This window comes from Piliocolobus tephrosceles, chromosome 4 (genome assembly GCF_002776525.5).
Source record: "Piliocolobus tephrosceles isolate RC106 chromosome 4, ASM277652v3, whole genome shotgun sequence".
NCBI classification, from domain to species: domain Eukaryota; kingdom Metazoa; phylum Chordata; class Mammalia; order Primates; family Cercopithecidae; genus Piliocolobus; species Piliocolobus tephrosceles.
Genome location: NC_045437.1, coordinates 63,953,843 through 63,981,754, shown reverse-complemented (window position 1 = coordinate 63,981,754; position 27,912 = coordinate 63,953,843). Strand labels below are relative to the sequence as shown.

Genomic DNA, 27,912 nt, shown 5'->3' with positions numbered 1-27,912 from the left:
ACAGATTTGTAGCCAGAAAGAACTTATCTAACATGTCATTTTGGAATTAATCTTTGATTCCTGAAAACATATCAAGTATATTAATCAACCACAGTTTTAGCAGTTGAAACTTCCACATCTCAGGTATCAGCTGTTCTTCCACATCTCAGCTATCAGCTGGCACTCAACTATTTTCCAAAAGCAGGTAGTATGTTTTGTGAGTCTTCCTAGTCATAATCATCATAGTTTATGGCCACCCAAATCCTGGCTCTTGCCAGTGATGACAGAAAATGAGTTTGTTAGGAATATTCAGAATACTGGGCAAGATTAAAAGCTGATCTTCAGAAGCAGTGTAAGCTGAAACTTAACCATTAATACTGGGAAAGCAGGGAAGTCTCTGAAGCCAGCAAATTCTAGGTTAACTTACATCACTGAAAGAAGCAGACAATAGAGGAGTTATAAATTAATTCTTCTGAATTAAATGCAGAGATGCGTCTGCCCATTTGATCCACACAAGATAGCCATATTCTTTTGTTTCATTTCAATTCCTTATCCTGACCTTTGAGCCATTTATGCCAATTCTTAACCTTTCATGAAGTCAACAGCTAAGCCAAGTGTGGCCTAATCCTAAAACTGAGATTATTTATAATGCATTATTTACTTAGATTCTAGGATATGATAAATTATCAAAGAAATAAAAATAATGTTTGGAGGAGTAAAACAATACTTCTGAAGTTCAAAGCTAATAATTATCTAAATCAGAGTGATTCAACCTTTTTAAACCTGTCTCCCATAGTATTCTCTTACCATCCCCTTTAAATCTCCATCAACCAAGATAGTTTTATGTTTCTACACTGTCTCTATGATTTTGTGTCTTTCATTCAGGGCCCATCTTCCCAAAAGAACAGTCTAAAATCAATGGCATATCTCCACATCTTCTCCCTCCTAAATATCTCTAACCACTTCCATTTCCTTTATTCTACTGATTTTTTCACAAAAGTCAAAATTATCTCATCAGATCAAACAGATTTTCTTTTTTTTTTTTTTTTTTTTTTTTTGAGACGGAGTCTTGCTGTTGCCCAGGCTAGAGTGCAGTGGCACAATCTCGGCTCACTGCAACCTCTGCCTCCCAGGTTCAAGCGATTCTCCTGATCCAGCCTCCTGTGTAGCTGGGATTACAGGTGTCCACCACTGCGCCCAGCTATTTTTTGTCTTTTTAGTAGAGAAGAGGTTTCACCATCTTGACCAGGCTGGTCTTGAACTCCTGACTTTGTGATCCACCCACCTCGGCCTCCCAAAGTGCTGGGATTACAGGAGTGAGCCACTGCGCCCAGCCAGATCAAACAGATTTTTATCAACTCTCACTTACTTTAACTTCTCAGTATATTTGACTTCACTGACCACTTCCTCCTTATTGAAATTATCCCATGTCTTCCGAGAAACTATAATAATCCTGGTTCTCTACCGGCCAGGTTCCCTCAATCACTCATTTATTAATGAATCATTTGCAACTCATGTCAAGGCCCTGGTGTGCAGTCTTAATCATGGCGATTTTTTAAAATAAATGATTTACTTTCTAGTAAACAAAGTTAAATGTATACAAGTCTAACTAAGCATTGCCTGAAAGAGGCTGAGTTAATGAATAAAATAGAATTATGTTAATTTAGCACATAAGGCTGGGCATGATGGCTTACACCTATAATCCCAGCACTTCGGGATGTTGAGGTAGGAGGGTTGCTTGAACCCAGGAGTTTGAGACATAAGTCTGCGCAACACAGAGAGATCGTATCTCTTAAAATAAAAAATGTAATTAGCCGGTTGTCGTGGTGCACGCCTGTGGTCCCAGCTCCTCAGGTGGCTGAAGCAGGAGAATCACTTAAGCCCAGGAGGTCGAGGCTGCAGTGAGCTCTGATCACACCACTGCACTCCAAGCCTGGGTGACAGAGAAAGAGTCTGTCAATCAATTAATCAAAACATACATACATAAAACCACTGCCCTAAGCAGTGTTTGTTTTCAGTGATACTATAGAGATGAATAACAGTACGTTTAAACAATCTGTTCTTTTTAAAGCAGTCTGTACTCATCTATTAATTTACTTGCCATTTTATTAAATGTAAAGATAACTTTCTCACAGGTTATGTTGCGAGAGTAAAGAATAGGCCGGGCGCAGTTGGCTCACACCTGTAATCCCAGCACTTTGGGAGGCTGAGGCGGGTGGATCATGAGGTCAGGAGCTCAAGACCATCCTGGCCAACATAGTGAAACCCCATCTTTACTAAAAATACAAAAATCAGCTGGGTGTGGTGGCGGGCACCTGTAATCCCAGCCACTTGGGAGGCTGAGGCAAGAGAATCACTTGAACCCAGGAGTCAGAGTTTGCAGTGAGCCAAGATCGCGCCACTGCACTCCAGCCCAGGCAACACAGCGAGACTCTGTCTCAAAAAAAAAGAAAAAAAGAAAAGAAAAGAAATAGCAAAGAATTCGAAGTTAATGAAACATAATTCATGAGTTTTTGCTAACTAAGCATTTTGTCAAGCCCTGTATAGGCCGTGCACATCAACACAGTGCCCAGCAATCAGTGGCCTGTTCTACTGCAGCCCTCCAGGCTAGAGCAAATTCCTGTAGTTCTGCTTGCATGGCATCCTTTTTACTGAGACCAAAAAAAAAAAGGCAGAATTGAAAGACAGGTCTATTTCTAGTACTGTTTATTTGAATATTTGAATCCTGTCTGAAACTGGCTATTTGCAACTAAAAGTCCTACTAAAAATGTCATATTTAATTGCTTAGCAATCACTCAGAAACATATATACTTTTTTAAAAAAGACCCTACTCCCTCCTTAATGGAAGAATTATAGACTTGGCTTTCTTTTAGCAGTAAAAATTCAGTGTAAAAATTTGTCTAGATTAAAAGAATACCTGATTTCTTAAAACTTCCCCATACTTCAGGAGAGTCACCAACATTACTGTGTAATTACTCTATAGTTTTCTTCATACAGTTTCATTCAGGCACCTAGAACATGCTGGGCTCCATGCCAGGCGGTGAGGACACGAAGATGAACAAGATATCATCTCTGCTTTCAAGGAGCTCACAGTCTTATAAAACAAATATCTGTATAGCAAAGGTTTTGTTTTATTAATTATGTACCACAAATTACAAGTTAACTTTCAGTGCTAATAAAGTATTATGATCATTCTTAAGACATTTCTAAATTAAGAAGTTTTTCTTTTTTTAAAATAAACTCCAAAAACAGACATGATATACATGCTGTCATCTTTGGCCTATCTCCTGGATACAACTATATATATTTTTTAATTAAAAAAAAAAAAAAATATGTGTGTGTGTGTGTGTGTGTGTGTTTGAGAGAGGGTCTCACTCTGTTGCCCAAGCTGGAATGCCGTGGTGCAATCATGGTTTACTGCAGCCTCAACTTCCTGAGCTCAAGGGATCCTCCTGCTTCAGCCTTTTGAGTAGCTGGGACTACAGGCTCCTGCCCACCGTGCCTGGCCTTTTTTTTTTTGAAGCGGGGGTGAGTGGGGGGGTAGATATAGGCAGGGGTCTTGCTGTGCTACCCAGGTTGGTCTCATACTTTGGGGCTCAAGTGATCCTCCCGACTTGGCCTCCCAAATGCTAGGATTAAAGGCATAAGCCACCACATCCAGCATATTTTCTGGTTTTTTGTTGTTGTTTTTTTTCCAGACGGAGTCTCATCGTGTCACCCAGGCTGGAGTACAATGGTGCAATCTCGGCTCACTGCAACCTCTGCCTCCTAGGTTCAAGTGATTCTCCTGCCTCAGCCTCCTGAATAGCTGGGATTACAGGTGTGTGTCACCACACCCAGCTAATTTTTGTATTTTTAGTAGAGGTGGGGTTTCGCCAGGTTGACCAGGCTGGTCTCGCACTCCTGACCTCAGGTGATCCACCGGCCTCGCCTCCCAAAGTGCTGGGATTACAGGCGTGAGTCACCGCACCCAGCCTTCTGCTTTTAACTAACATAAATCTTGTTTCTAAAGTCACAAGCTATGGTGAGCAGAGCTATGCAGTGGAAGCATGCTGGACACATAAAATTACAAGTTATGGAGCACAAAACTGTTAAGTTACAGAATTTTAGTCGAGATTATAAAAATCATGTAGTCCTGTCAATAGTCTTATCTCTAGACACATTCTTTAAGCATTTCTACCTGAAATACTGAAAAACAACAGTTACTATTTTAGTTTAAGACTCAGTCTTGCATTCAGTACCAGTAAAAATTCTTTCATATTCACTACTAATCATATATAGAACTATAGCTTTTCTCTCCTGTGTATATTATCTAAAAATTATTTAAAGTAAGCATGCATTATATAAAGTTTTAACATCACTTAGCAATTTTTCTTTTCTAGAACTCAGTACAGAGGGAGAGTCAAAAACAGTAGGTATAGCCGAGCGCGGTGGCTCAAGTCTGTAATCCCAGCACTTTGGGAGGCCGAGACGGGCGGATCACGAGGTCAGGAGATCAAGATCATCCTGGCTAATACAGTGAAACCCCGTCTCTACTAAAAAATACAAAAAACTAGCCGGGTGAGGTGGCGGGTGCCTGTAGTCCCAGCTACTCGGGAGGCTGAGGCGGGAGAATGGCGTAAACCCGGGAGGCGGAGCTTGCAGTGAGCTGAGATCCGGCCACTGCACTCCAGCCTGGGTGACAAAGCGACACTCCGTCTCAAAAAAAAAAAAAAAAAAACAGTAGGTACATACACATGGATACAATAAATTATAAAACGATATCCTATGTATAAAGTATGCTAGAATCATATTGCTATAACATTCAACTATTGATCACAAGATTATTAAACAATAACAAATTAGAGTTCTTTTTTTTTTTTTTAACAACTGGTAATCAATTTATTAAAATAGTTGACTTAAGCATCTGCAATGGTGACTTCCACCTCAACTCCTGGCTCAATACTGATGGAAGTAATCTGCTTAACAATCTCAGAAGGACTGTGCAAGTCAATGAGTCGCTTGTGGATTCTCATCTGGAAACGATCCCATGTCTTAGAACCTTCACCACAAGGAGTTTTTCTTGTAGTGATTCTCAAAGTCTTGGTAGGCATTCGAACTGGTCCTTTCACTTTCAGGTTCTTTTCCTTCGCGCCTCTGATCAAGTCAGCACACGCCTTTTCCAGGGATTTAACGTTGCGGCTCGTTAGGGTGATTCGAATTCGGTGAATTGCCACCTCCGGCTCCACGGGTGTTTTTCCGGTATCCTTAAAAGCCATGGCTGCTGCGCGGCTTCCTGACCGACTTGTTCCTCCGCGAGAGCGAACAGCGGTGAGTCAGGAGCAGGAGCGTGCGAACCAAAGATCCGCAAGTCCTACAACCGCGTCTTCCTCGAAAAGACAACAAATTAGAGTTCTAACAATCACAGTGACATGGAAACGATTAGCATAAAATCTATGCATATCCAGCAAGGTTCTTTTCATTTTTCTTTTTCTGTTTTTTTTAAGATGGGATGTTGAAGTGTTGTCTGGGCTGGAGTATAATGGCTATTCATAGATGTGATCACTACATACTATAGTCTTCAACTGGGAGACTCAAGCAATCCTCCAGCCTCAGCCTCTTGAGTAGCTGGGACTACAGGCATGTCACCGTGCCTGGCTCTTATAATTACACACTGTTATTTTTTGACTCCACTTAAAATAGCTGAGATTATCTTGATCAAATAAACCATCAATTAAAGGTTAAAAAAGCACACATTGTTTTTGGAGGGTTATACATTTAAGCATTAAAAGAATAACAGAAAATTAAGCCAAGTGCCCAATAGTTATAAACTTGGAAAAGTGGATTTAACTTACAACGATAATACTGAATGGAATGATTATTCCACCTAATAACGCATAAGGTATGGTGTCTTCTTTGTAAGGGTACTTGATGGACTCATCATTACAGAATACTCCTCGTTGGAAGGGGGTATGCCTTGAAGTAAGAATTGCAAAAGGCAATCCAGCTAGCAAAAGGGAATAAATGAAAATATCATTAAAAAAGAAATACCAAAACTAATTAATGTCAATAATTATCCCAGAGACTCTGTTTAAAAATGCATTTGCCATGAAAATAAGTGAGAGCACATGTAAAAAAGGAAATGCAGCAATGCATGCAACAGAAGTTGGAAAGATTACAGTTTTAAGATAAAGATGTTTTGTCTACAGCAAACAAAGCATTCAAATCCTCTATTAACTAATTTAACAAAGAGTTATCTTTCCTTTGTTTCTGTCCAAACACACTAAACGGATTTTGGGAAAATCTCTTCTCACGTTCTTGTTGTCATTTAATTGCCAGGTTTCTAACACTACTTCAAAACCAATTTTTCATGGGTTTGCTTCCAAAAAGAGAACATTTTAGCATTCCACATTTGGATAGGTCATTGTCACTGGCTAAGCTATCAGAGTATCTAAATAAAACTTTATCCACTCATTTCTGTATTGTCTATAGCAGGCTGAAAGCTGCTATTAAAAGAGGAATCTGAACGTAAAGTTTCTTTTTTTTTTTTTTTTTTTTTTTTTTTATAGGGGGTCTTTTTTTTTTCCACGCTACAGTGCCATGGCACGATCACAGCTAAGTGTAGCCTTGATCTTCTGGGCTCAAGCTATCCTCCTGCTTCAGCTTCTCGAGCAGCTGGGGACCACAGGCACGCACCACCATGCCAAGCTAGTTTTTTGTTTTGTTTTGTTTTGTTTTAATTTTTTAGTAGAGATGAGGTCCAGCTATGTTGCCCAGGCTAGTCTTGAACTCCTGAGCTCAACTGATCCTATGGCCTCAGCCTCCCAAAGTGCTGGGATTACAGATGTGAGCCATTGCACCCAGCCCTGAGCTTAGTTTCTTAAGATGATGTCAAGCACAAAGGATGAAGTCAAGCACAAAGGCACCTAACAGAGAGCGCTGTTTTTATCATCAGTATTTTCTGTAAAGATCATGTCTTATACTCACCTCCTAAAATGCCAATTTTTTGCCTAAATGTGAACTTCAAGAATTCAATTATCCTTTACTTCACTGAACTTGACCTACTGATTAATACTACAGCATACTAACTAGTATTGTGTTGTAAGAGATGCAGGTTAGCAGAAACCCTCCACGTGAGATCTGCTTTAAGACTGACCCAGGCCTGAAAGGCTCTCTCCTTAAGTGATCCATGTCCCTGTAGTAATACCATAACCACTAAGCTAACACACTCACTGCAGAAGTGTTGCTTCTCTGTGAAGCACCAAGACTTGATGACCGTTTGCAGTTCTCATTAACTCCACTAAGGCCCTAAAGGCTAAATGACAACCAAGCCTCTGCCACTCTGCCTGAGTGTATTTACAATATCAAATCTGTTCAATCTATTATACGAGCTAAAAAGGAGAAGCACACGAAATCACATTTCTTTCACTCTTAGCTCTTTTACTGAACTTCCTATTTTTCATTCAGACACTGAATACATGAACCAAAGCTTAGTTCTATTAGTCAATTTGCCAATAGCTGTCACCTCTTTAAAAGTCTTTATGATGCTACAAGGTTCCCAAAGCTATACTCCTAGTAATGCTATGCCTTAAAATAAAAATAAAAAAAAAAACTAAACTAGAGCTGACCTTGCTGACACTTATACTGGCCCTCATATCCCAATTCAGACTATCCTCTGATTCACCAAATAGTTTTCATTCATAGGAATGGGATAAAATGGCCAAGTTTTCAATACATATACCATGGTTACAATATAACTTCAAAAGAATTTGCACAAACCTTTTGCACTTATCAGCACACACTGTGGAGGTAAATACACAGGACTGTGATTTTATTATTGGTTGCCCCATACAGTAAGTAAATGCTTAGCCCCCTAATCAATAACCATACTCTAACTCAATGAGCAAATTTATTTTGTACATAAAAATAACTGTTATTTCTTTTTTCTTTTCTTTTTTTTTGAGATGGTATCTTGCTTTGTTGCTCAGGCTGGGGTGCAGTGACACAATCTCGGCTCACTGCACCCTCCACTTCTAGGACTCAAGCAATTATCCTGCCTTAGCCTCCCAAGTAGCCAGGACTACAGGCACCTGCCACTATGCCAGGCTAATTTTTGTATTTTTAATAGAGAAGGGTTCTGCCATGTTGGCCGGGCTGGTCTCAAACTCCTGACCTCAAGTGATCCACCCAGCTCAGCCTCCCAAAGTGTTGAGATTATAGGCATGAGCCATAGTGTCCAGCCAAAGAACCACTACCTCTATAATCCAATTCAGTCTACATGAAATAATGGAAACTTTTACTGTCTACAAAGCATATTTCTGAATTGGTTGCATTTTCCAATAAACATTTCTTTCTTTTGGAATAGTATATTTAGTATAGAAATTAAATTCATGGACATGGTGGCATGCGCCTGTAGTCTCGGCTACTTGGGAGGCTGAGGCAGGAGAATCACTTGAACCCAGGAGGTGGAGGTTGCAGTGAGCTGAGACTGTGCCACTGCACTCCAACCTGGGTGACACAGCGAGACTCTGTCTAAAAAAAAGAAAGAAAGAAAGAAAGAAACTAAATTCACATATAATAGGATTAGAGTCCAAAACTCACTAGGCTGTGTGTCCTTATTCTCAGAGAAAACATATAGGCCCAAATATACAGGCCCAAATGTATTTAGAAATGCTATTACCATGTATGTCCATTAATATTAAGGGTTTTTTCCCCCCGACCACAAAAACCATGTTAGAAATTATTCTTAGATTAAGAAAAAAAGTTTGTGGGTATTTTTCAGGATACTAGGGGAACAAAATAAAACCATATACAAAGGATAATAGCCCATTTTAAAAAACAAAAACATTCATGTGGGCAAATACTAAGTAAACCTACTGTGCAAGGAATTCCGCTAGGTGCTACCAGGAATACAAATTGAATAAGGCACAGTACGTAATTATAGCAGAGAATAAACTGAGGTTCAAAGAACTCTGAGTGTTCAAAAGAAAAGGAGAGTTGGCGATGCCTCTGAGTATGATATTCGATAAGCCAGTGGTTATGACAGTCTCCATCTCAGCAGAAGGGGTCTAGGACAGAGACAGAGATTTGGGGATATAAAGGGTCTCTAAAGTCACAGAGGTACAAAACACTGTACAGGATGTATATAAAGAGAAAAGAAGTGGAGGGTGAGGCACAGAGCAACAGCAGAGGAAGAAGAGGAGAGGAAGAAGATTCACTAAGGCAGACTTGAGTCGGCTAAGGGCAGGTCAGGAGACAGCGACCTCACCGGGGCCACATTAGAAAGAGAGGGCATTCAGGAGGTGGAGATTGGTCCACAGTGCCCAATATGGCGTCCAATGGGATTTCAATTGCCAGTCTTAGTAAAAGAGGTTTTAATAAGAAAGGGTAACACACAGACTGCAAGTTTTGGTGAGAAAATAAGCATGAATCTACCACAAATGCACACTATTCTGTTGAGAGAATCAAGAAAAGAGGTTGCCAACACCAAAAACCTTGGAAATATTTTTAAATTGACAATAAATAATAGCCAATATTTGCCATTCCTCAAATACGCCCATGAGATTTTTTTTTTTTTTTTTTTTTTTGAGACAGAGTTTTGCTCTTGTCACCCAGGCTGGAGTAAAATGGTGCGATCTCGGCTCACTGCAACCTCCACCTTTCGGGTTCAAGCGATTCTCCTGCCTTGGCCTCCAGAGTAGCTGAGATTACAGGTGAGCACCACCATGCCCAGCTAATTTTTTTGTATTACTAGTAGAGATGCAGTTTCACCATGTTGGCCAGGCTAGTCTCAAACTCCTGACCTCAGGTGATCCACCCGCCTCAGTCTCCCAAAGTGCTGGAATTATAGGCGTGCGCCACTGTGCCCAGTCAAGATGTATTGAATCAATGCCATTACCCAATGCCATTTCATTTTCACTAACTATCTAAACCTAAACACAGACCCCTGAAAGGGGATGAAGAAAAAGACCAAACCACAGGTTGTTCACTGACCCACTTAAGGCTCAAAAAGAACAGCTCTTTCAGATTCCTGTTCTGGAAATACGGGAATTGTAACAAAAACTGATTAAGTCCAAGGTGGCAAACAACATTGGGCCATGTACAAGGAAGACTGACTGAAGAAGAAGCTGAGAACAAAGCAGGTCTACAGAGGAGGAAGTAGTGACTAGCCTGGTCCCAGAATGGGTGAAATGGGAAGGTAGCTGTGGTTCCCCATTGCCAAAAAGCCTCAGTGATCTTGCTGCTTGGGGTTATTAAAGCACCTTGTATCCTTTTCAACAAAGCCCAATTTTACTTGATCTAGTTAGAAAGAATTTCTACTCCTTGAAACCAAGAGAGACAAAGGAAAAACAATTACAATTTAACCATTCCTCCTACTTTGAGAGCATATAGGTTACTTTTAATTTTTTCATTATCCTATACGATGCTATAGTTAACATTTCCGAATACAAATTCTTGTTTGCATTTCTAATTTCCTTAAGATATATACGTAAGTGGAATTGAAAGCTACAAACATTAAATCCTTGATAAACTATTCCAAAAGGGTTACTGCACACCACCAACTTACTTCACCAGACAGTGTAGAAAAGTGAGCAGAAATGCAAACATTTAAATAGATACTTGATGTTAACTTTGACATTTACTAAAGATTTCAAGGCAAAACTTCGTTTATCAATTCAGTCAAAAACCCTTTTCCTTTTACCTGAAAGATTATATCTCTAAATCCCTTTCATCACTTCTCAAATGACTACCCTCAGCAAACACTGTTTCTCTTATTACTTGAGCTGGCAAAATTCATTTTCACTCTCCTTTTTTTTAATTGAGGTATAATTTACATACCATAAAATTAATCCAGTCTAAGTATATATATCATTCAATGGTTTTGGTAAATTTATACTGTGATGCAACATCACCACAATCTAGTTTTAGAACATTTTCATTACCCCCCAAATTCCCTTGAGCCTATGTGCCTTCAATCTCTGCTCCCACTAACAAACCCAGGCAACCACTCATCTGCTATCTGTCTCTACATAAATTTGCCTTTTCTAGACAGTTCATATAAATGGAATTACACAATATGTAGTATTTTATATGTGGCTTTTATCACTCAGCATAATGTTTTTGAGGTTCATCTGTGTTACAGCACGCATTTTGCTTTTATTAATTAATAGTATTCAGTTATATGTATATACCACATTTGGTTTATCCACTCACCAGTTAATGGACATTTAGATTGCTTCCAGTTTTGTGGTATTACAACTAATCCTATGAACATTCACATACAAGTGTTTTTGTAGATATGTTTTCATTTCTAATGAAAGTGGGTGGGATTGCCAGGTCATATGGTAAATTGATGCTTAACTTTTTAAGAAATTGCTAAACTGTTTTCCAAAGTGGTTGCACCCTTTTACATTCCCACATTCCGCTTTTTGATACATTCACTAGTCAGCTCATGACTCAGGTTCTCTGCATAGTAAATTCATACTCAGTCATAAACAAACACAACTTTCTATATTTTAACAGTGAATATTTATCATGGTTCAAGAGAGAGTATGTGATATGGGAAATTATGGCTTCCACAAACCAAATATCACAAGAACACTTCACCAATTCTTTACCAGGGACAGGAAAGGACAACATATGAACATGGTCACACCACATCTTCTTTAACTTCCTCTTGCACAAATGCTCAGGATCTTGGAACCAAAATACCAATCCTAACAGTTTTAGTAAGAAATATTGGTGGTGGAGTACCCAGCAAAACTGGGAAACTGGTTAAAAACTCTTTTACATGTGAAGGGAACTCTTCTAATATTAGGGGAAATTACAAAAATGCCTTCACAAAATAATGTTTTAAGGATCACCTATAGAGCACCATGGATATATTGTTCCTTTTTGTCGCTGAACAGTATTCCATTGTACGAATCTAAAACATACCAGATGCCCAGGAGAGAGTGGCATGCAACTTTACAGACCACAGTAGCAAATCACTAAGGGACACACTGCCTCAGGGATAACAGCAGCCGGCAACAGTCTGAGAAATCCTGACACACACATGACAGGCACCTTGGGATTTACTGTGAGATAAGGTACCACCTCAATAGTTTGGAAGAAGAAAAGACCCCATAGGCAGACCAAAAGACCCACGTAATAGAAAGAATTGTGTCCACTTGTGAAGTATTTCAGGAAATACATTCTTCTCTTAATGCCTGAACAAGGAGAGAAGAATGTGGATGGAGGCTAGATGCTTGAATGACCCAGACATATAGGCCAGACTGTCAAATAATGGAGTTATTACTATTTTGTTAATAAAATTGCTCATAAGAACTGAGAATCAGTTCTTTCCCCAATGCGTGGATAGGAAATGCAGCTACACATGACAATAAGTAAACAAGAAAATAAAACTTGTTTCCAACCTAAGAAACCAATCTCCACAGTACTATATTTCTACAGTTCTAATAGGCATTTCCCCCATATTATAAGATATCTCCAAAGGGGGAAATAAAAATAAAAATATATTTTTATATAAATATTTATATTTATATAAATATATATAAACATTTATATTTATATAAATATATATAAACATATAAATATAAAATATATTTATATAAATATAAAATATATGTTTATATATTTTGTATTTATATAGACATATATTTTATATTTATATAAATATATATTATAAAGATATATATTTTCCCCTTGGGTGCTATCTTATATATATCACATATATATGTATAGGATACACACATACACACACACATATCTCCAGTCAGGATACGCATTCAATATAAGTCTCCTTCTCCCTCTCACTCCCCAAAAAACTGTTTTAATGAGGTAAGAGGTGACTTGGAAATATGGTCAGTTTCCACAGAGTTAAGCTGAATTTTCATGGTAGTAGTCATTATCAAACATAAACAACAATCTTATTCTATTTCACATTTTGCAGTTTTTCATAAAATTTTCTACCTCAATTTATTAAACACCTATTACGTGCCACTAGGGTTACAATCGTGAGCAATACAGACCATCCCTACTCTAGTGAAGATTATTGTCTTACTGCCTATAGAGGTGAAAATAAGAAATGGCAGCACAGCACCTATGCTCCCATGAAAACAAAGGAGAAATGACAAACAAATGTGAGCAACAGACTGTTTGGATACCAGCTTCCTGCACCAGTACAGGAAAAGGACAGCAAGAAAGATGTGCCATGCCATAAAACCTAACCAACTCCAATCTCCTCTGCCATGCAGGGTAAAATTCTAAAGCCACTTTGCCACAAGAACACTTTACTTATATATTACTTTACACCTTATAAAAATAAACATATTAATCCATTCATTTTTTCTTCCTCAAGACTAGCAATTATTACCATTTAAGTAAGCTATTCAAAATAATAAAAATTATACCTCGGTTACCTGCTTTGTGGGCAACCTCTCTTAAAAAAACATTATTTTTTCAAACAATGTACCAAAAACAAAGAACTTCAGAAAATCCACATATCTATAGTAAATAATCTCCCTCATCTTCCAAAACATCAAATCCCAAACTTTACAAATGTGGTATTCCATAACAATTCAACCCAAAAAATATATCCTGTGTTATTTCCCCTCAGGTGTTAATAAAGGGAGTAAAAGTGATTTTTTAAAATTAACTTAGGAGCAATTAGACTACCAAAAATAATAAAAAATATTTCTTAATATTTCTTAAAAAGTCATATTTTATCCTTTAAAATTGTGGATATTGTCCATATATTATTACACTAGCAATATTTATAGTAAAAATCTGAGTAATCAATGCCAGAAAAATACACATCCTTAATGGTATACAAAAGCTAGACATTTTTTATTATGCTAACACACAAACAATATCAGTTGAAAAGGATAATTCAAAGTACATTATTAGAGGCTAGGTGCAGCGGCTCATGCCTGTAATCCCAGCACTTTGGGGAGGCCAAAGTGGGCGGATCACATGAGGCCAGGAGATCAAGACCAGCCTGGCCAACACAGTGAAACCCCATCTCTACCAAAAATACAAAAATTAGCCAGGCATGGTGGCACATGCCTGTAATCCCAGCTAAGGCACAAGAATTGCTTAAACCCAGGAGGCAGAGGTTGCAGTGAGCCAAGATCGTACCACTGCACTCCAGCCTGGGTGACGAAGGGAGACTCTGTCTCAAAAAAAAAAAAAAAAACTACATTATTACAAATTTTGGGTTGACAGGCTATTTCCATTTCTGTATTTTTTACACTTAGAATGACTTTGCAAAAATCCCAAACCAAAAACTGTAACAATCCACATCCTAAAGGAATTTTAATAGACCAATAGTTGGTCTATTAAATGGAGAGGTCTATTAAATGGAGACTTAATGGGATTTAAATAATGCATATTTCTGAATTAACCTAGGACAAAGATTTTTTGCATATTAAGATATGTTTACATAGATGTTTTTCTACCATGAGCTACTAACTCACTATGCAATGCACACTTAAGATAAAGTTCATCTTTAATAGATAGTGACAAAGGCTCTTTAGTTGACCAAACATTAGTTAACCAGCTGTGAACCCTCTTCTCAACTAGGCCTCAACCTTGACCTTTCATGTCAGCCTGTCCTTGTGTGGTGTGCAAGGACAGGACAGGCCCAGTCTTAGCAAAATTCCTGCTAAGTCAGCTTAGCAAGAAGCCCCTTATCCTTGATATCTGAACACCCTTGATATATGATTAAATTCCTCATCCCCCACCTTTGATATATAAATCTTTGGCCTGCCTTAACAAGAATCTCCTACTCTTGATGTCTCCTCTTCATGATTTTCCATCCACTGATTCCCCTCACCCATAAATTCCCCCTTCTCCTTGTTGTAGTCAGAGTTGAGTTCTCCACCCCAGGTGCAAAAGTCTTGAGTAGTTTTCCTTAACCATTATAACAAGTATCAGAATAAATTTTTTCAACAATAGAAACCCATATTAGATGGAAAGTCTCCAACTCCTAAGTAAACTTGGGTTGGCAGATTGAAAGGAAAAAATGAAAACTTTTTTAAAAATCTTAAATTGTATCAAACCAACATCTGAGTGCTTTAAACACTTTCAAGGTACCAAGGCTACAGAGTAAAAAGTACAGAGACTGGAGTCTATAACGAAGAATCTGGCCTTTGTCCCTGGGAGAGAGACTCTAAAACCTTAGAATTTTCTGAGTAATAGGGGTGTCTTTGTTATTCTTAAGCCCCTTGGTTCACACTTGGGTTTAGGCTAATGAATGACTCAGGATGGGAGCTGGTCACACTAACCATGTGATTAGAGGGACAGGGCTTTAAATCAGCTCAACCTCTAAGGAGGTGAGGAGAACTAGAGATCAAGTTCAATTGCTTGGCCAATGATTCAATCAATCATGACTACATAATAAAACTCTAATAAAAACAATGGACACTGAAGGTTGGAGGAGTTGCCTGGTTGGTGAACACATCGATGTGCCAGGAAAGTGACACATCTTGATGCCACTGGGAGAGGACAGAAAAGCTCTACATTCAGGCTGTCCCCCACCCTGAGACCTTGACTGTGTATCTTAATTTGGCTCATTCTGATTCCTTATAATAAAACTATAATCATAAGTAAAATGATTTCCTGAGTTCTATGAGTTGTTTTAGCCAATTACCGAACCTGACAGGGTCACAGGAACCCCCAGAGTTACAACCTGGGGAACTTCAAATTTGCACCTGAAAACTACAGTGAGAGCAGTCTTATTGGGGACGATGACCTGAAATCCGTGGAGTCTCATGCTAACTCCAGGCAGTTAATGTCAGAATTGAATTATAGCATGCTGCAACACGCAAGACAAACTTTCCACATTCAAGGAGTTACATTTGTATGTGTAGGTACACTCAGGTTCATAGACAACCAATCACTTCCAAAAAACCTAGTCAGCTACATAAACTGCTGAGCCACAGGACTAGGAGTGAAGTTTGATTTACTGTGAATTCTCAAAATACAGTTATTTGTATCTTTTTTTTTTTTTCTTTCAGCACTTTCTTAGAAACAGACAAAATCCACACACATAACAGATAAGCTTCCACAATACTATGTAAAAATGGGTATATAGTTAAGGCATTTAAACTTCAGGTATATGAAAATGAAAACAGAAAAATTTCTAATGGGTTTTTAAAAAATAAAAATAGGCTTCCTTATTTGAAAAAACAATGTTCAAGGGAGGGGAAAAAACAGAAAATATAAGAGAGAAAATGAAAATATCTCGGTCTTGGTGAGGTGCCGCCATTTCATCCGTCCTCGGTCTCTGCGCCTTTCGAAGAGCTTCCAGCAGCGCTATGTTGGGCCACAGCATCCGGAGGTTCACAACCTCTGTGGTCCATAGGAGCCACTATGAGGAGGGCCCTGGGAAGAATTTGCCATTTTCAGTGGAAAACAAGTGGGCGTTACTAGTTAAGATGTGTTTGTACTTTGGATCTGCATTTGCTGCACCCTTCCTTATAGTAAGACACCAACTGCTTAAATCATAAGGATGTTTCAGTTCACCCATTTAACAGATATGAAGAGCATTTTAAGAGATACAGCCTCTGGAAATGGATCAAACTCTAACTCATGGCATACTAGATATGTTTGTCAATAAACTTATGACATAAAAAAAAAAAGAAAATATCTCATATACTAATAATCCCACTATTCAGAGAGAACCATTACTATTCTTCTCCCTTTACTCTCAATTATTACAAAAATCTTTCCATGTCAATATTATCAAAAATTATGAAATGAATATAATATTTCATCACTAGAATAAATCATAAAACAGTCCCCTACAGCTAAATTATTTATTTCCAATTTTCTTCTATAAAAAGTACTGTAATCAACTGTCTTGTAACTCATTCTCTACATGAAACTTATTTCCAGGATAAATTCCTTCCGGTATAATTTATAGGTCCAACAATACACTCTTTTTAATGCCAATTTATACCCCTGCCAGATTTGTATATGAGAACACCTGTTTTCTGTGCTTGGTAAGCTGGGAAAGTTCTTACCTTTGCTACTGTGACAGGCCAAAACTGTGTTCTCAGTGTTGCTTTAATATGAACTTAAGACTAAGTCTTAAGAAATGTTAAATGTTAAAGCATTTCTTTATATTTCTTGACAATTTTCTTCTACTGACAGCTTTCTAGTCATGCCCTTTCCCCATTTTTCTTTGCGGTAGTCATCTGTTTTTCACTAAGTTATAAAATATATAAAGTGGCTGGATGCGGTGGCTCACACCTGTAATCTCAGCACTTTGGGAGGCCGAGGTGGGTGGATTGCTTGAGGTCAGGAGTTCAAGACCAGCCTGGCCAACATGGTGAAACTCCATCTCTACTAAAAATACAAAAAATTAGCCAGTTATAGTGGCACGGGCCTGTAGTCCCAGCTACTTAGAAGGCTGAGGCAGGAGAAGCACTTGAACCCGGGAGGCGGAGGTTGCAGTGAGCTGAGATCACACCACTACACTCCAGTCTGGGCAAGAGTGAGACACCATCTCAAAACATATAATACAATAAAATAAAATATATGAAGTGATTAAGCCTTGGTCAGGAGCGGTGGCTCACACCTGTAATCCCAACACTTTGGGAGGCCGAGGTGGGCAGATCATGAGGTCAGGAGTTCGAAACCAGCCTGACTAACATGGTGAAACCCCATCTCTATTAAAAATACAAACATTAGCCGGGTATTGGTGGCATGCGCCTGTAATCCCAGCTACTCAGGAGGCTGAGGCAGGAGAATCGCTTGAATTCAGGAGGTGGAGGTTGCAGTGTGCTGAAATCGCACCATTGCACTCCAGCTTGGGCAACAGAGTGAGACTCCACCTCAAAAAAAAAAGTGATTAAGCCCTTTTCACAAACATCCATGTACATTTCCAGTTTTAGGTCACCATGAATAATACAATCACTCTTTAGAAAGAGTTTTATAAGTTGGTCACAAGCACTGGCTATACTGTTATTTTAGGCTAAATATTTTTGCTAAAAGATTATGTCATACAGTAATCATGACTTAAGAAAAGCAACTACTTACAGTCGGTACTCAAGTCAATTTAAAATAGCCTATTAAACATAGGCAAGTTTTGTATCCTGAAACTATAAATTTTTAAATTTAGACAAACTATATTATTCACTGCAACGTATGGATTTAATACTAACTTTATTGTTACTAACATTACTCTGAAAGTTTGCATACAAAAAGTCTTACCTTTTTCTAGAAACATAAGAATTTATAAAAATATATAACAAATTACCAAGGGAGAAGGTAGAACTACACAAAGCCAAAAATGATGGAAAAAAAAAAAAGTCTGCTGTCAAATCTAATATGGATCATTAAAATCCAAAAACAACAACAACAACAAAAATGTAAAAGCCAAATAATGCAGAAATCTATAGTTTTCTGAATCTGGCACCTTTTTGGATAGCTAAAGAAGAAACAGTAAAGAATATATTTTTTAAAAAAATTATGAACCCCACATTGTAAAAATAAATCACTACTTTAAAATACAGATTTTCTATCACCCGAAATCTTATTTCTGATCAAATTATAAGGCATATTATATTAAAGTTATATTAAGCAAAAATAATTCATTTTATAGAAAATAAGTTATTTTCTATATATAACAACAGATGTTATACACAAAATATTAAAACAAACACATATGCCCTAAGAATTTGCAAAAATCCCTTCCTGCACATTCAAGCACATTTAAGGCCCAGAAACTGGCCAAATACTACTTCTTTAATTAAAAATAAATTGGCATTAGGCCAGGACTGTTGGCTCATGCCTGTAACCCCAGTACTTTGGGAGGTCAAGGCTGGCGGATCACCTGAGGTCAGAAGTTCAAGACCAGCCTGACCGATATGGTGAAACCCCGTCTCTATTAAAAATACAAAAAATTGGCCGGGTGCGCTGGCTCACACCTGTAATCCCAGCACTTTGGGAGGCCGAGGCGGGTGGATCACGAGGTCAGGAGATCGAGACCATCCTGGCTAACACGGTGAAACCCCGTCTCTACTAAAAATGCAAAAAATTAGCCGGGCGTGGCAGCAGGCGCCTGTAGTGCCAGCTACTTGGGAGGCTGAGGCAGGAGAATGGCATGAACCCGGGAGCGGGAGCTTGCAGTGAGCCAAGATTGTGCCACTGCACTCCAGCCTGGGCAACTGAGTGAGACTCCATCTCAAAAAAAAAAAAAAAATACAAAATATTAGCCGAGCATGGTGGTACATGCCTGTAGTTCCAGCTACTCAGGAGCCTGAGGCAGGAGAATTGCTTGAACCAAGCAGGGGAAGGCTGTAGTTGCAGTGAGCCAAGATCATGCCACTGCACTCCAGCATGGGCAACAGGACAAGACTCCATCTCAAAACAAACAAATAAATAAATCATTGGCATTAAAATATTTTTCCGGATCAATTCTAACAGCAAACTCACAGGAATTAATACCCAAGAACTCAAAGATTGATACCCTTTTTCCACTCCTTAAAAAAAAAATTTAGTCTTATTGCTATTTAAGCTGTTTGATATTATAATACTATACCTAAAAAAAAAAAAAAAAATTGTTATAAAGATAAGTAAAAAAACAAAGCACAAAACTAAATCTGTAGTGTGCTCACAATGGCATAAAAACTGTCAAACTAGGTTGGGTGTGGTGGCCCACGCCTGTAATCCCAGCACTTTGGGATTACAAAGCAGGTGGATCACCTGAGGTCAGGAGTTTGAGACCAGCCTGGCCAACATGGTAAAACACCATCTCTACTAAAACTACAAAAATTAGCCAGGTGTGGTGGTGCATGCCTGTAGTCTCAGCTACTCGGGAGGTCGAGGCAGGAGAATTGCTTGAACCTGGGAGGCGGAGGTTGCACTGAGTCGAGACTGTGCCACTGCACTTCAGCCCGGGCAACAGAGCAAGACTCCATCTCAAAAAAAAATTAAAATAAAAAACAAACAGCAGCAACAACAACAAAAAACTGTCAAACTAAAGGAAACATCAAAATGCCACCAGCAGTTGTTTTCAGGTGGTAGAACTAAGGGCTATTTATTTTCTCTTTCTACTTTATAATCTTTTTTTTTAATTAATAAAAGATTATGGGCCAGGTGCATGTTGCCAGGTGGCCAACACAGTGAAACCCCATCTCTACTAAAAATACAAAAATTAGCTGGGCGTGGTGACAAGCACCTGTAATTCCAGCTACTTGAGAGGCTGAGGCAGGAGAATCACTTGAACCCGAGCTGAAGTAGGGTAGATTGCTTGAGGTCAGGAGTTCAAGACCAGCCTGGCCAATATGGTGAAACCCCATCTCTACTAAAAAATACAAAAATTAGCTGGGCATGGCAGAGCACGCCTATAGTCCCAGCTTCTTAGGAGAGTTAGGCAGGAGAATCACCTGAACCTGGGAGGCAGAGATTGCAGTGAGCCAAGATTACACCACTGCACTCCGGCCTGGGCGACAAGAGCAAAACTCGATCTCAAAAAAATATATATATATATTATTATTACAATTAATTTATTCACTCTCAAGCAATTATCTCCTCAAATACAGGGGCAAGTTTTTTTTTTAAAAAAGAAACTTTATCTGGCAATAGTTGCTCAAAATCATGGCTACCACAACTACTTAGTACTTCATATAGTACAGTAACACCGTCTATTGTCATCCAAGTGGCAATACTTCCCTGCACACAGTTTCTCCTAAGTTGAATGGCTAAAATTTAAGTAACCAGTTATGGTGGGATTTATTTTTTAGAAAAAGAAGTATCCCCTTAAACTAAATCCTAGATTTTATGCTAGATTTTTCTATCATTTTACTCCCATAAAAGTAGCTATATCAAACTAGAATTATAAGAATATATTAATACTTGTATCTCTTAGAATATAATAAAATACTGGACCCCTTCACCTTCAAAATACTGAGCTGATGGCCATTAGAAAAAAATCTACCAGACAAAAAGACAAAATGAACTCAGATACATAAACTGGAAAAACAAACAACTAGGTTATTATTCTTAGCCAATTTGGGAGCAAAATAGAGAGAGAAAAGCCAGCCAGTCCTATAGCAGAACAAGGTTGCTGAGTTTACTGAGACACTAAATTTTTGTAAGTCATATATCTAGGACATCCAAGTAACAAGACATGTGGCCAGAGGAGAAATATGGTGTGATATGCTTCACTGCCCAGACACTCAAGGAGGTAAATCTTCACCTTGCTCCTTCCCTTCTATTTTCAAGTCACATAAAATGACAATGGCAAGACTTAGGAATGAGAGCCAAGGGTAAAGAAAGTAGGCATAATATCCCAAGTGGCAATCTGAACCTAGTTTGTGAATCTTAACCTAGAATGACAGTTTTTAATTACTTAAAACAGTGAAACCCAGTATTACCCTACAAACTGATGAACTATCCGAAGGACAGTACAAAGTAAGAAACGGTGACTTCTTTTTTTTTTTTTTTTTTGAGACAGAGTTTCGCTCTTGTTGCCCAGGCTGGAGTTCAATGGCGTGATCTCTGCTCACTGCAATTTCCACCTCCCGGGTTCAAGCAATTCTCCTGCCTCAGCCTCCTGAGTAGCTAGGGTTACAGGCATGCGCCACCACGCCCAGCTAATTCTGTATTTTTAGTAGAGAAGGGGTTTCTCCATGTTGGTCAGGCTGGTCTTGAACTGCTGACCTCAGGTGATCCATCCGCCTCAGCCTCCCAAAGTGCTGGGATTACAGGTGTGAGCTACCACACCCAGCCAACAGTGACATATCTTAATGTATTCTGATAATTTTATTCTGCATATATATTTGTGATCTTTCTGCTGAGTTTGTTTTCTCAAATTTAACATGCAAACATTTTCCTTTTTCATGGCCTCAATTTCCACTTAACAGTATGATAAAGCAAGCATAATCTTAGTTTCAGCTCTGCCATACAATAGCTTACTGGGCTTTAACAAGTGTCTGGACCTAAGTTTCTTCATTTGTTTACTGAGAGGAGTTGGTCCAAATGACTCAAAAAGACTCTCCTATTCAAAAATAATCACTGTATCATTCTTACAGAATGACATCAAGTTGTGCTGGGTAACACCCACCTTTAACTGGAGAAACACTGCCTCTGGACTAAAACAGTGGGTATATTCCTCAAGCAATCATTCACCATATTAACACTGGTGAAGACAGTACTGTGGATTTACCCCCGCCCCAACTCCATACTTCATCCAACCTCCAGCACAACAAACCCATCACTACCTACTTATTAATTTACTTACAGAGGAAATGGGCAAGCCAACCCCTACTAGGATGAGGACAGTGGATGTGACGGTACTGTCATGGTACGGATAGTTGATGCTGTTGTCTTTACAGAAAAAGCCTCTCTGAAATGGATATATTTGGCCCAATTTTAGAACAGCCATAGGCATGGAAGCTGTTGGGGAAGGGAAAAAAAGACACATATGATTAAATTCAATTCACTTCATTAGGAAGTAAAGTCTACTGAATGGAATGCAAATCCTAGCCATATTTTACCCTCTCTGGAGATGGATCTCCATTATACCCAAGGGCAAAGATTAAGAAAATCATGCAGCATCATTTGCTTGTCCACATCAGCCCCACCTTTTTCCAAGTATAAATACTATTACTTGCATCGACCTCCGATTTTAGAAATAACCAATAAAAGAGACTTCTACAAGGAGAGCAAAATTGGCCCATGGAAAAATAAAGCTGAGAAAACAGGAAGGTTTTCCATTTTGCAATCTGTAGTTAATTCATTTTTAATTGAATTGCTTTATATTGAACTGTGTTCAAGAAAAAAGGCAAAATTCCATAAATAAATTCAGTAATTAATATCATAACAGCCAAATATCATCCAGGAGAAGAAACATGTAGAACTTTGCTTCACATTAGAATTTTTAAATATTTTTCTACATTAGAATTTAAACTAATAGGGTTAGAAAACAATAGAAACCAAGCCAAGTGCGGTGGCTCATGCCTGTAATCCCAGCACTTTGGGAGGCCAAGGCGGGCAGATCACTTGACATGAAGAGTTCAAGACGAGCCTGGCCAATATGGTGAAGCCCCATTTCTACTAAAAACACAAAAATTAGCCAGGCATGGTGGTGCACACCTGTAGTCCCAGCTACTGGGCAGACTGAAGCAGGAGAATCACTTGAACCCAGGGGGCAGAGGTTGCAGTGAGTCAAGATTGCACCACTGCACTCCAGCCTGGTCGACAGAGCAAGACTCCATCTCAGGAAAAAAAAAAAAAAAGAAAGAGAGAGAGAGAAAGAAAATGATAGGAACCATAAGTATATATTCAGTAATAAAAATAGAAAGAAAAAGCCTTTTGTTTTGCAAAGACAAACACACACCTGGTTTTATTAGCCCTGGCAAGGCTCCAAAACCACTTTTAACAAGTTATACTGAAATAATTTTCAGTTGAAATTTTGTATCTAAATCAAATGACCCTGAAAGATCAAAGTTAAATAATTTAAATTAGTGGCTTCTTAAGATGTTCAAGGCCGGGCGCAGTGGCTCAAGCCTGTAATCCCAGCACTTTGGGAGGCTGAGACGGGTGGATCACGAGGTCAGGAGATCAGAGACCATCCTGGCTAACACGGTGAAACCCCGTCTCTACCAAAAAATACAAAAAACTAGCCAGGCGAGGTGGCGGGCACCTGTAGTCCCAGCTACTCGGGAGGCTGAGGCAGGAGAATGGCGTAAATCCGGGAGGCGGAGTTTGCAGTGAGTCAAGATTGGGCCACTGCACAACATCCTGGGCGACAGAGGGCGACTCCACCTCAAAAAAAAAAAAAAAAAAAAAAAAAGTTCAAATTTACCATGCTTTTAGGCTTTGTTTTATACAATTCAAACATTCAAGCATCTACTCACTCACTGTATGCGCAATACTAAGCCATACTTAGGGAAGACAAATTTGTATAAAACAAATACTAAATTCAAGAACCTAAATTGTATATGCAGAAAAAGAATGTATACCCAGTAAATTGTTTAAAAAGAAATCCCAAGGCAGATTTTTTGGGGAAAATGATGAAACTGTTCTGTATCTTGACTGAGATAGTAATTCCACAACTCTTTTATTACATGTAAAGTTAAGAAGAAATACCATAAAAGGCAGAAATATGCCATAAAAATAGGAATATAATTACTAAAATGGCATAGAAGGACCTATAGGAATTCAGAGCTCAACATAAACTGGAGGAGTTAGAAAAGACTATTAAAGAAGAGGCAACTGAGTTGAACTTGAAATGACAGGTAAAACACAGGCAATAGGGAGGAGCACGGGGAGACCATTTAGTGGTAGAGGAAGGCAGGGAAGCATGAGAATTGCAACAAGAGCACAAAGGGAATGAGCAAGAAGTTTTCAAGGTACATACATTTTGTAGCAAACATGTATTGCATGCTTGCACATGCTGGGAATTAGGCCACATAGATTAACTCAATCCTTACCTCACCTCTGTGAAGTACGTATTATCACTACTTGCTTTTTTCATATAACGTTGTTGAAGCTTAGAGAAATGATGAACATTGCTGAAACTAGAAAGTGGTGGAACCAGGATTCCAACACAAGCTATCTCTTTCTAGAGTTAGGGAATATATGGCCTCCAATGGAGACAAGTGATCTGACTAGGTTAACAGGTTAGAATTGCAGCAAGGAAGATATGATTGGAAGAAGGGGAACCTGTCCTTTAAAAACCTCACTCAGTATAGTACATGCCATGTTCATGATAAGAACTCAAAGTAGGCTGAGTACAGTGGGTCACACCTATAAACCCAACATGTTGAAAGGCTGAGGCAGAAGGACCCCTTGAGTTCAGGAGTTCAAGACTAGTCTGGGCAACATATTGAGACCTCATCTCTATAAAAGAAATTTTTTAATTGGCTGGGCATGGTGGCATGTGCCTGTAGTCCCAGTTACTCAGGAGGGTGAGGGAGGAGGATACCTTGAGCCCGAGAGGTAAAGGCTTCAGTAAGCCACGTTTACACCACTGCACCCCAGCCTGGGTAACACGACAACACCCTGTCTCAAAAAAAAAAACAGAAGGAGGAAAAAAAACCTGAAAGTTAATGGAACAATGTATTATTTGCTACAGATTATCTCTGAATTCTGCAATTCTATGGTTTTTCATGGGAATAACAGTGCTTGAGATTTTTGTGTTTATTAAAAGATTATAGGAGTCAGGCACGGTGACTAACACCTGTAATCCCAGTGATTCGGGAGGCTGAGGCGAGAGGATCACTTGAGGCCAGAAGTTCAAGACCACTCTGGGCAACACAGCAAGACTTTGTCTCTAAAAAGTATTTTTAAAAATTAGCTGGGAGGCCAGGTGAGGTGGCTCATGCTTATAATCCCAGCACTTTGGGAAGCCGAGGCGGGTGGATCACAAGGTCAGGCGATCAAGACCATCTTGGCTAACACGATGAAACCCTGTCTATACTAAAAATACAAAAAATTAGCTGGGCGTGGTAGAATGCACCTGTAGTCCCAGTTACTTGGAAGGCTGAGGCAGGAGAATCGCTTGAACCTGAGAGGCGGAGGTTGCAGTGAGCTGAGATCGCGCCACTGTACTCCAGCCTGGGCGACAGAGTGAGACTCCATCTCAAAAAAAAAAAAAAAACTAGCTGAGTATAGTGGTACACACCTATAGTCCCAGATATTTGGGAAGCTGAGGCAGAAGAATCACTTGAGCCCAACAATTCGAGGCTACGTTGAGCCATGATTATGCCACTGCATTCCAACATGGGTGACAGAGCAAGACTCCCAACTCCAAAGAAAGAAAAAGGATTATGGGTTTAAAACACTCGAAATGACGTAAGTTTGTAGGAAATAAAATATCACTATCCTCTTTTGCTCAGGGTCAGCAAGATGGTAAAATGAGGAAGTTTAGAAATTAACTTCCAGGAAAAAAAAAAAAGAGAGAGCAAGAAGAAACACAAGTATTTACAGTTTTGAAATAATCTACTAATTAGGTGATAAGTAGTGTGTAGGTAGTGGAAACAGAATAGGATGCACAGAAGAATGTTTTGAATACAGAAATGATACAAAATTTGTGGACTGATTACAAATGCTGGGACAGACCTGGAGATGGCACTTCAAGGTTTGGACATATGAAGAATGAAAGTTCCATTGATAGAAATGAGAAGTTGCCAGGCAAAGCTCATTTATAGTGGAAGAATGTTAGTTTAGTATTGAGAATACTGCCTTTGGGGCCATCTGACGCCTCCCTAAATGCTCAGCCTCATCTTCCACTGTCCCCTTAAGGCTCCAATCACACAGAACCACTTGCTGTTGCCGAAACATACTGTTTTCAAAACCCTGGGTTTCATAGGGATTTGAAATGCTCAGCCTTCTACTGGGGATAGTTGCTCTCTCATTTCTCCTTGAAGTCCAAGCCAGGTACTCCCTTCTTATCTGTCCCATGGCACCATGTACGTATGTCTAACACACTGTACTTTAACTTTTTTTTTTTTTTTTTTTTTTTTGAGACGGAGTCTCGCTCTGTGGCCCAGGCTGGAGTGCAGTGGCCAGATCTCAGCTCACTGCAAGCTCCGCCTCCTGGGTTTACGCCATTCTCCTGCCTCAGCCTCCCGAGTAGCTGGGACTACAGGTGCCCGCCACCTCACCCGGCTAGTTTTTTGTATTTTTTTAGTAGAGACGGGGTTTCACCATGTTAGCCAGGATGGTCTCGATCTCCTGACCTCGTGATCTGCCCGCCTCAGCCTCCCAAAGTGCTGGGATTACAGGCTTGAGCCACAGCGCCCGGCCTACTTTAACTTTTTATGTGTGTGTCACCAACTCAGAGGTCAAAGGCTATCTTTATCACTTTTGTATCCTTTGTACCAGGCACACAGATCTGAACAAAAATTTATTGGCCAGGCGCGGTGGCTCACACCTGTAATCCCAGCACTTTGGGAGGCAAAGGTGGGTGGATCACAAGGTCAGGAGTTCAAGACTAGCTTGGCCAACATGGCAAAACCCCGTCTCTACTAAAAAAAATAAAAAATAAAAAAATTAGCCAGGCATGGTGGCAGGCACCCAAAATCCCAGCTACTCAGGAGGCTGAGGCAGGAGAATCGCTTGAACCCAGGAGGCGGAGGTTGTGGTAAGCCAAGATGGCATCATTGCATTCCAGCCTGGGCAACAAGAGCAAAACTCTGTCTCAAAAAAAAAAAAAAAAATTATATTAAATGACTAAGTGAATAAAATGCAGGGTAAAGATCAGAAGTAGAGAAAGATGTGTAAGTTGTTGGCATTAGAAGTTGCAACTTAAACTAGGAGAATAAAACAGTTCTTACAGAAGGCAAATCAAGACTGAAAGAGACAAAGCAATCAGCTAAGGACGAATATCCACAGAGAAAACATGAAAAGAGGCTATAGGTGGAGAGAAAGAAAGAATGCTAACAGGCTCCAAGGGGCAAGGGCTGTGTCTGTCTTGTTCAGCAGCATATCTGGCCATTCTTTAAACAAAATAATGAATGAACAATAGAGAAGTAGGACAATGTTGTGATACAAAAACCAAAGCTCAGAGTATCTAGTACATGGTAAATCTAATATGTCAAATGCTAAGACATCAAGGAACATGAGAACTGGGTAAAGATTGAAGTCTTTACTGAGACTATATTATACCATCTCCACTAATACAACAATGGTATCTTCATAAAGAAACTTAGTGTGGAGCGTTGTTCAATATTGGGTTGTTATTGTCTAAGCATCCCTTTCTTCAAGTTAAATACGTCAAAATTATGTCCTCTACTGTTCATATGTATTACACACACACAGAGAGGCATGTCCATCCCTCCAGAGTAAACAGATACCTCTATTCCAAAACACAATGGAATAGTCTTTATCTGCTACTGAGATCGTTTTTTTGTTTTGTTTTGGTTTGGTTTTGGTTTTGTTTTGAGAAAGAGTCTTACTCTGTGGCCCAGGCTGCATAGTGCAGAGGTGCGACCTTGG

At 39.2% G+C, this 27,912-nt stretch overlaps 3 protein-coding genes across 4 annotated transcripts in view; 1 reads left to right on the top strand and 2 right to left on the bottom strand.

Annotated features, from left to right (window-relative positions):
- PLPP1 (phospholipid phosphatase 1) overlaps nucleotides 1–27,912 on the bottom strand; it is a 114,111-nt gene that overhangs the window by 47,419 nt on the left and 38,780 nt on the right. The window contains exon 2 of one of the 2 annotated variants that reach the window (XM_023210532.1): nucleotides 22,211–22,365. In XM_023210532.1, coding sequence (XP_023066300.1) covers nucleotides 22,211–22,365 — 155 coding nt within the window. Of the gene's footprint in view, nucleotides 1–5,813; nucleotides 5,966–22,210; nucleotides 22,366–27,912 lie in introns of both variants that reach the window. The other variant, XM_023210533.2, reaches the window with a different exon arrangement.
- On the bottom strand, nucleotides 4,830–5,359 carry LOC111541634 (40S ribosomal protein S20). Its single transcript, XM_023210534.2, has one exon. The coding sequence runs from the start codon at nucleotides 5,235–5,237 to the stop codon at nucleotides 4,878–4,880; it is 360 nt and encodes a 119-aa protein (XP_023066302.1). The 5' UTR covers nucleotides 5,238–5,359; the 3' UTR covers nucleotides 4,830–4,877.
- On the top strand, nucleotides 16,213–16,601 carry LOC111541635 (cytochrome c oxidase subunit 7C, mitochondrial-like). Its single transcript, XM_023210535.2, has one exon. The coding sequence runs from the start codon at nucleotides 16,278–16,280 to the stop codon at nucleotides 16,467–16,469; it is 192 nt and encodes a 63-aa protein (XP_023066303.1). The 5' UTR covers nucleotides 16,213–16,277; the 3' UTR covers nucleotides 16,470–16,601.

Bases quoted from the DNA above. Each gene is read 5' to 3' on its own strand.
- LOC111541634 (XM_023210534.2), bottom strand. From the start codon at position 5,237: ATGGCTTTTAAGGATACCGGAAAAACACCCGTGGAGCCGGAGGTGGCA.
- LOC111541635 (XM_023210535.2), top strand. From the start codon at position 16,278: ATGTTGGGCCACAGCATCCGGAGGTTCACAACCTCTGTGGTCCATAGG.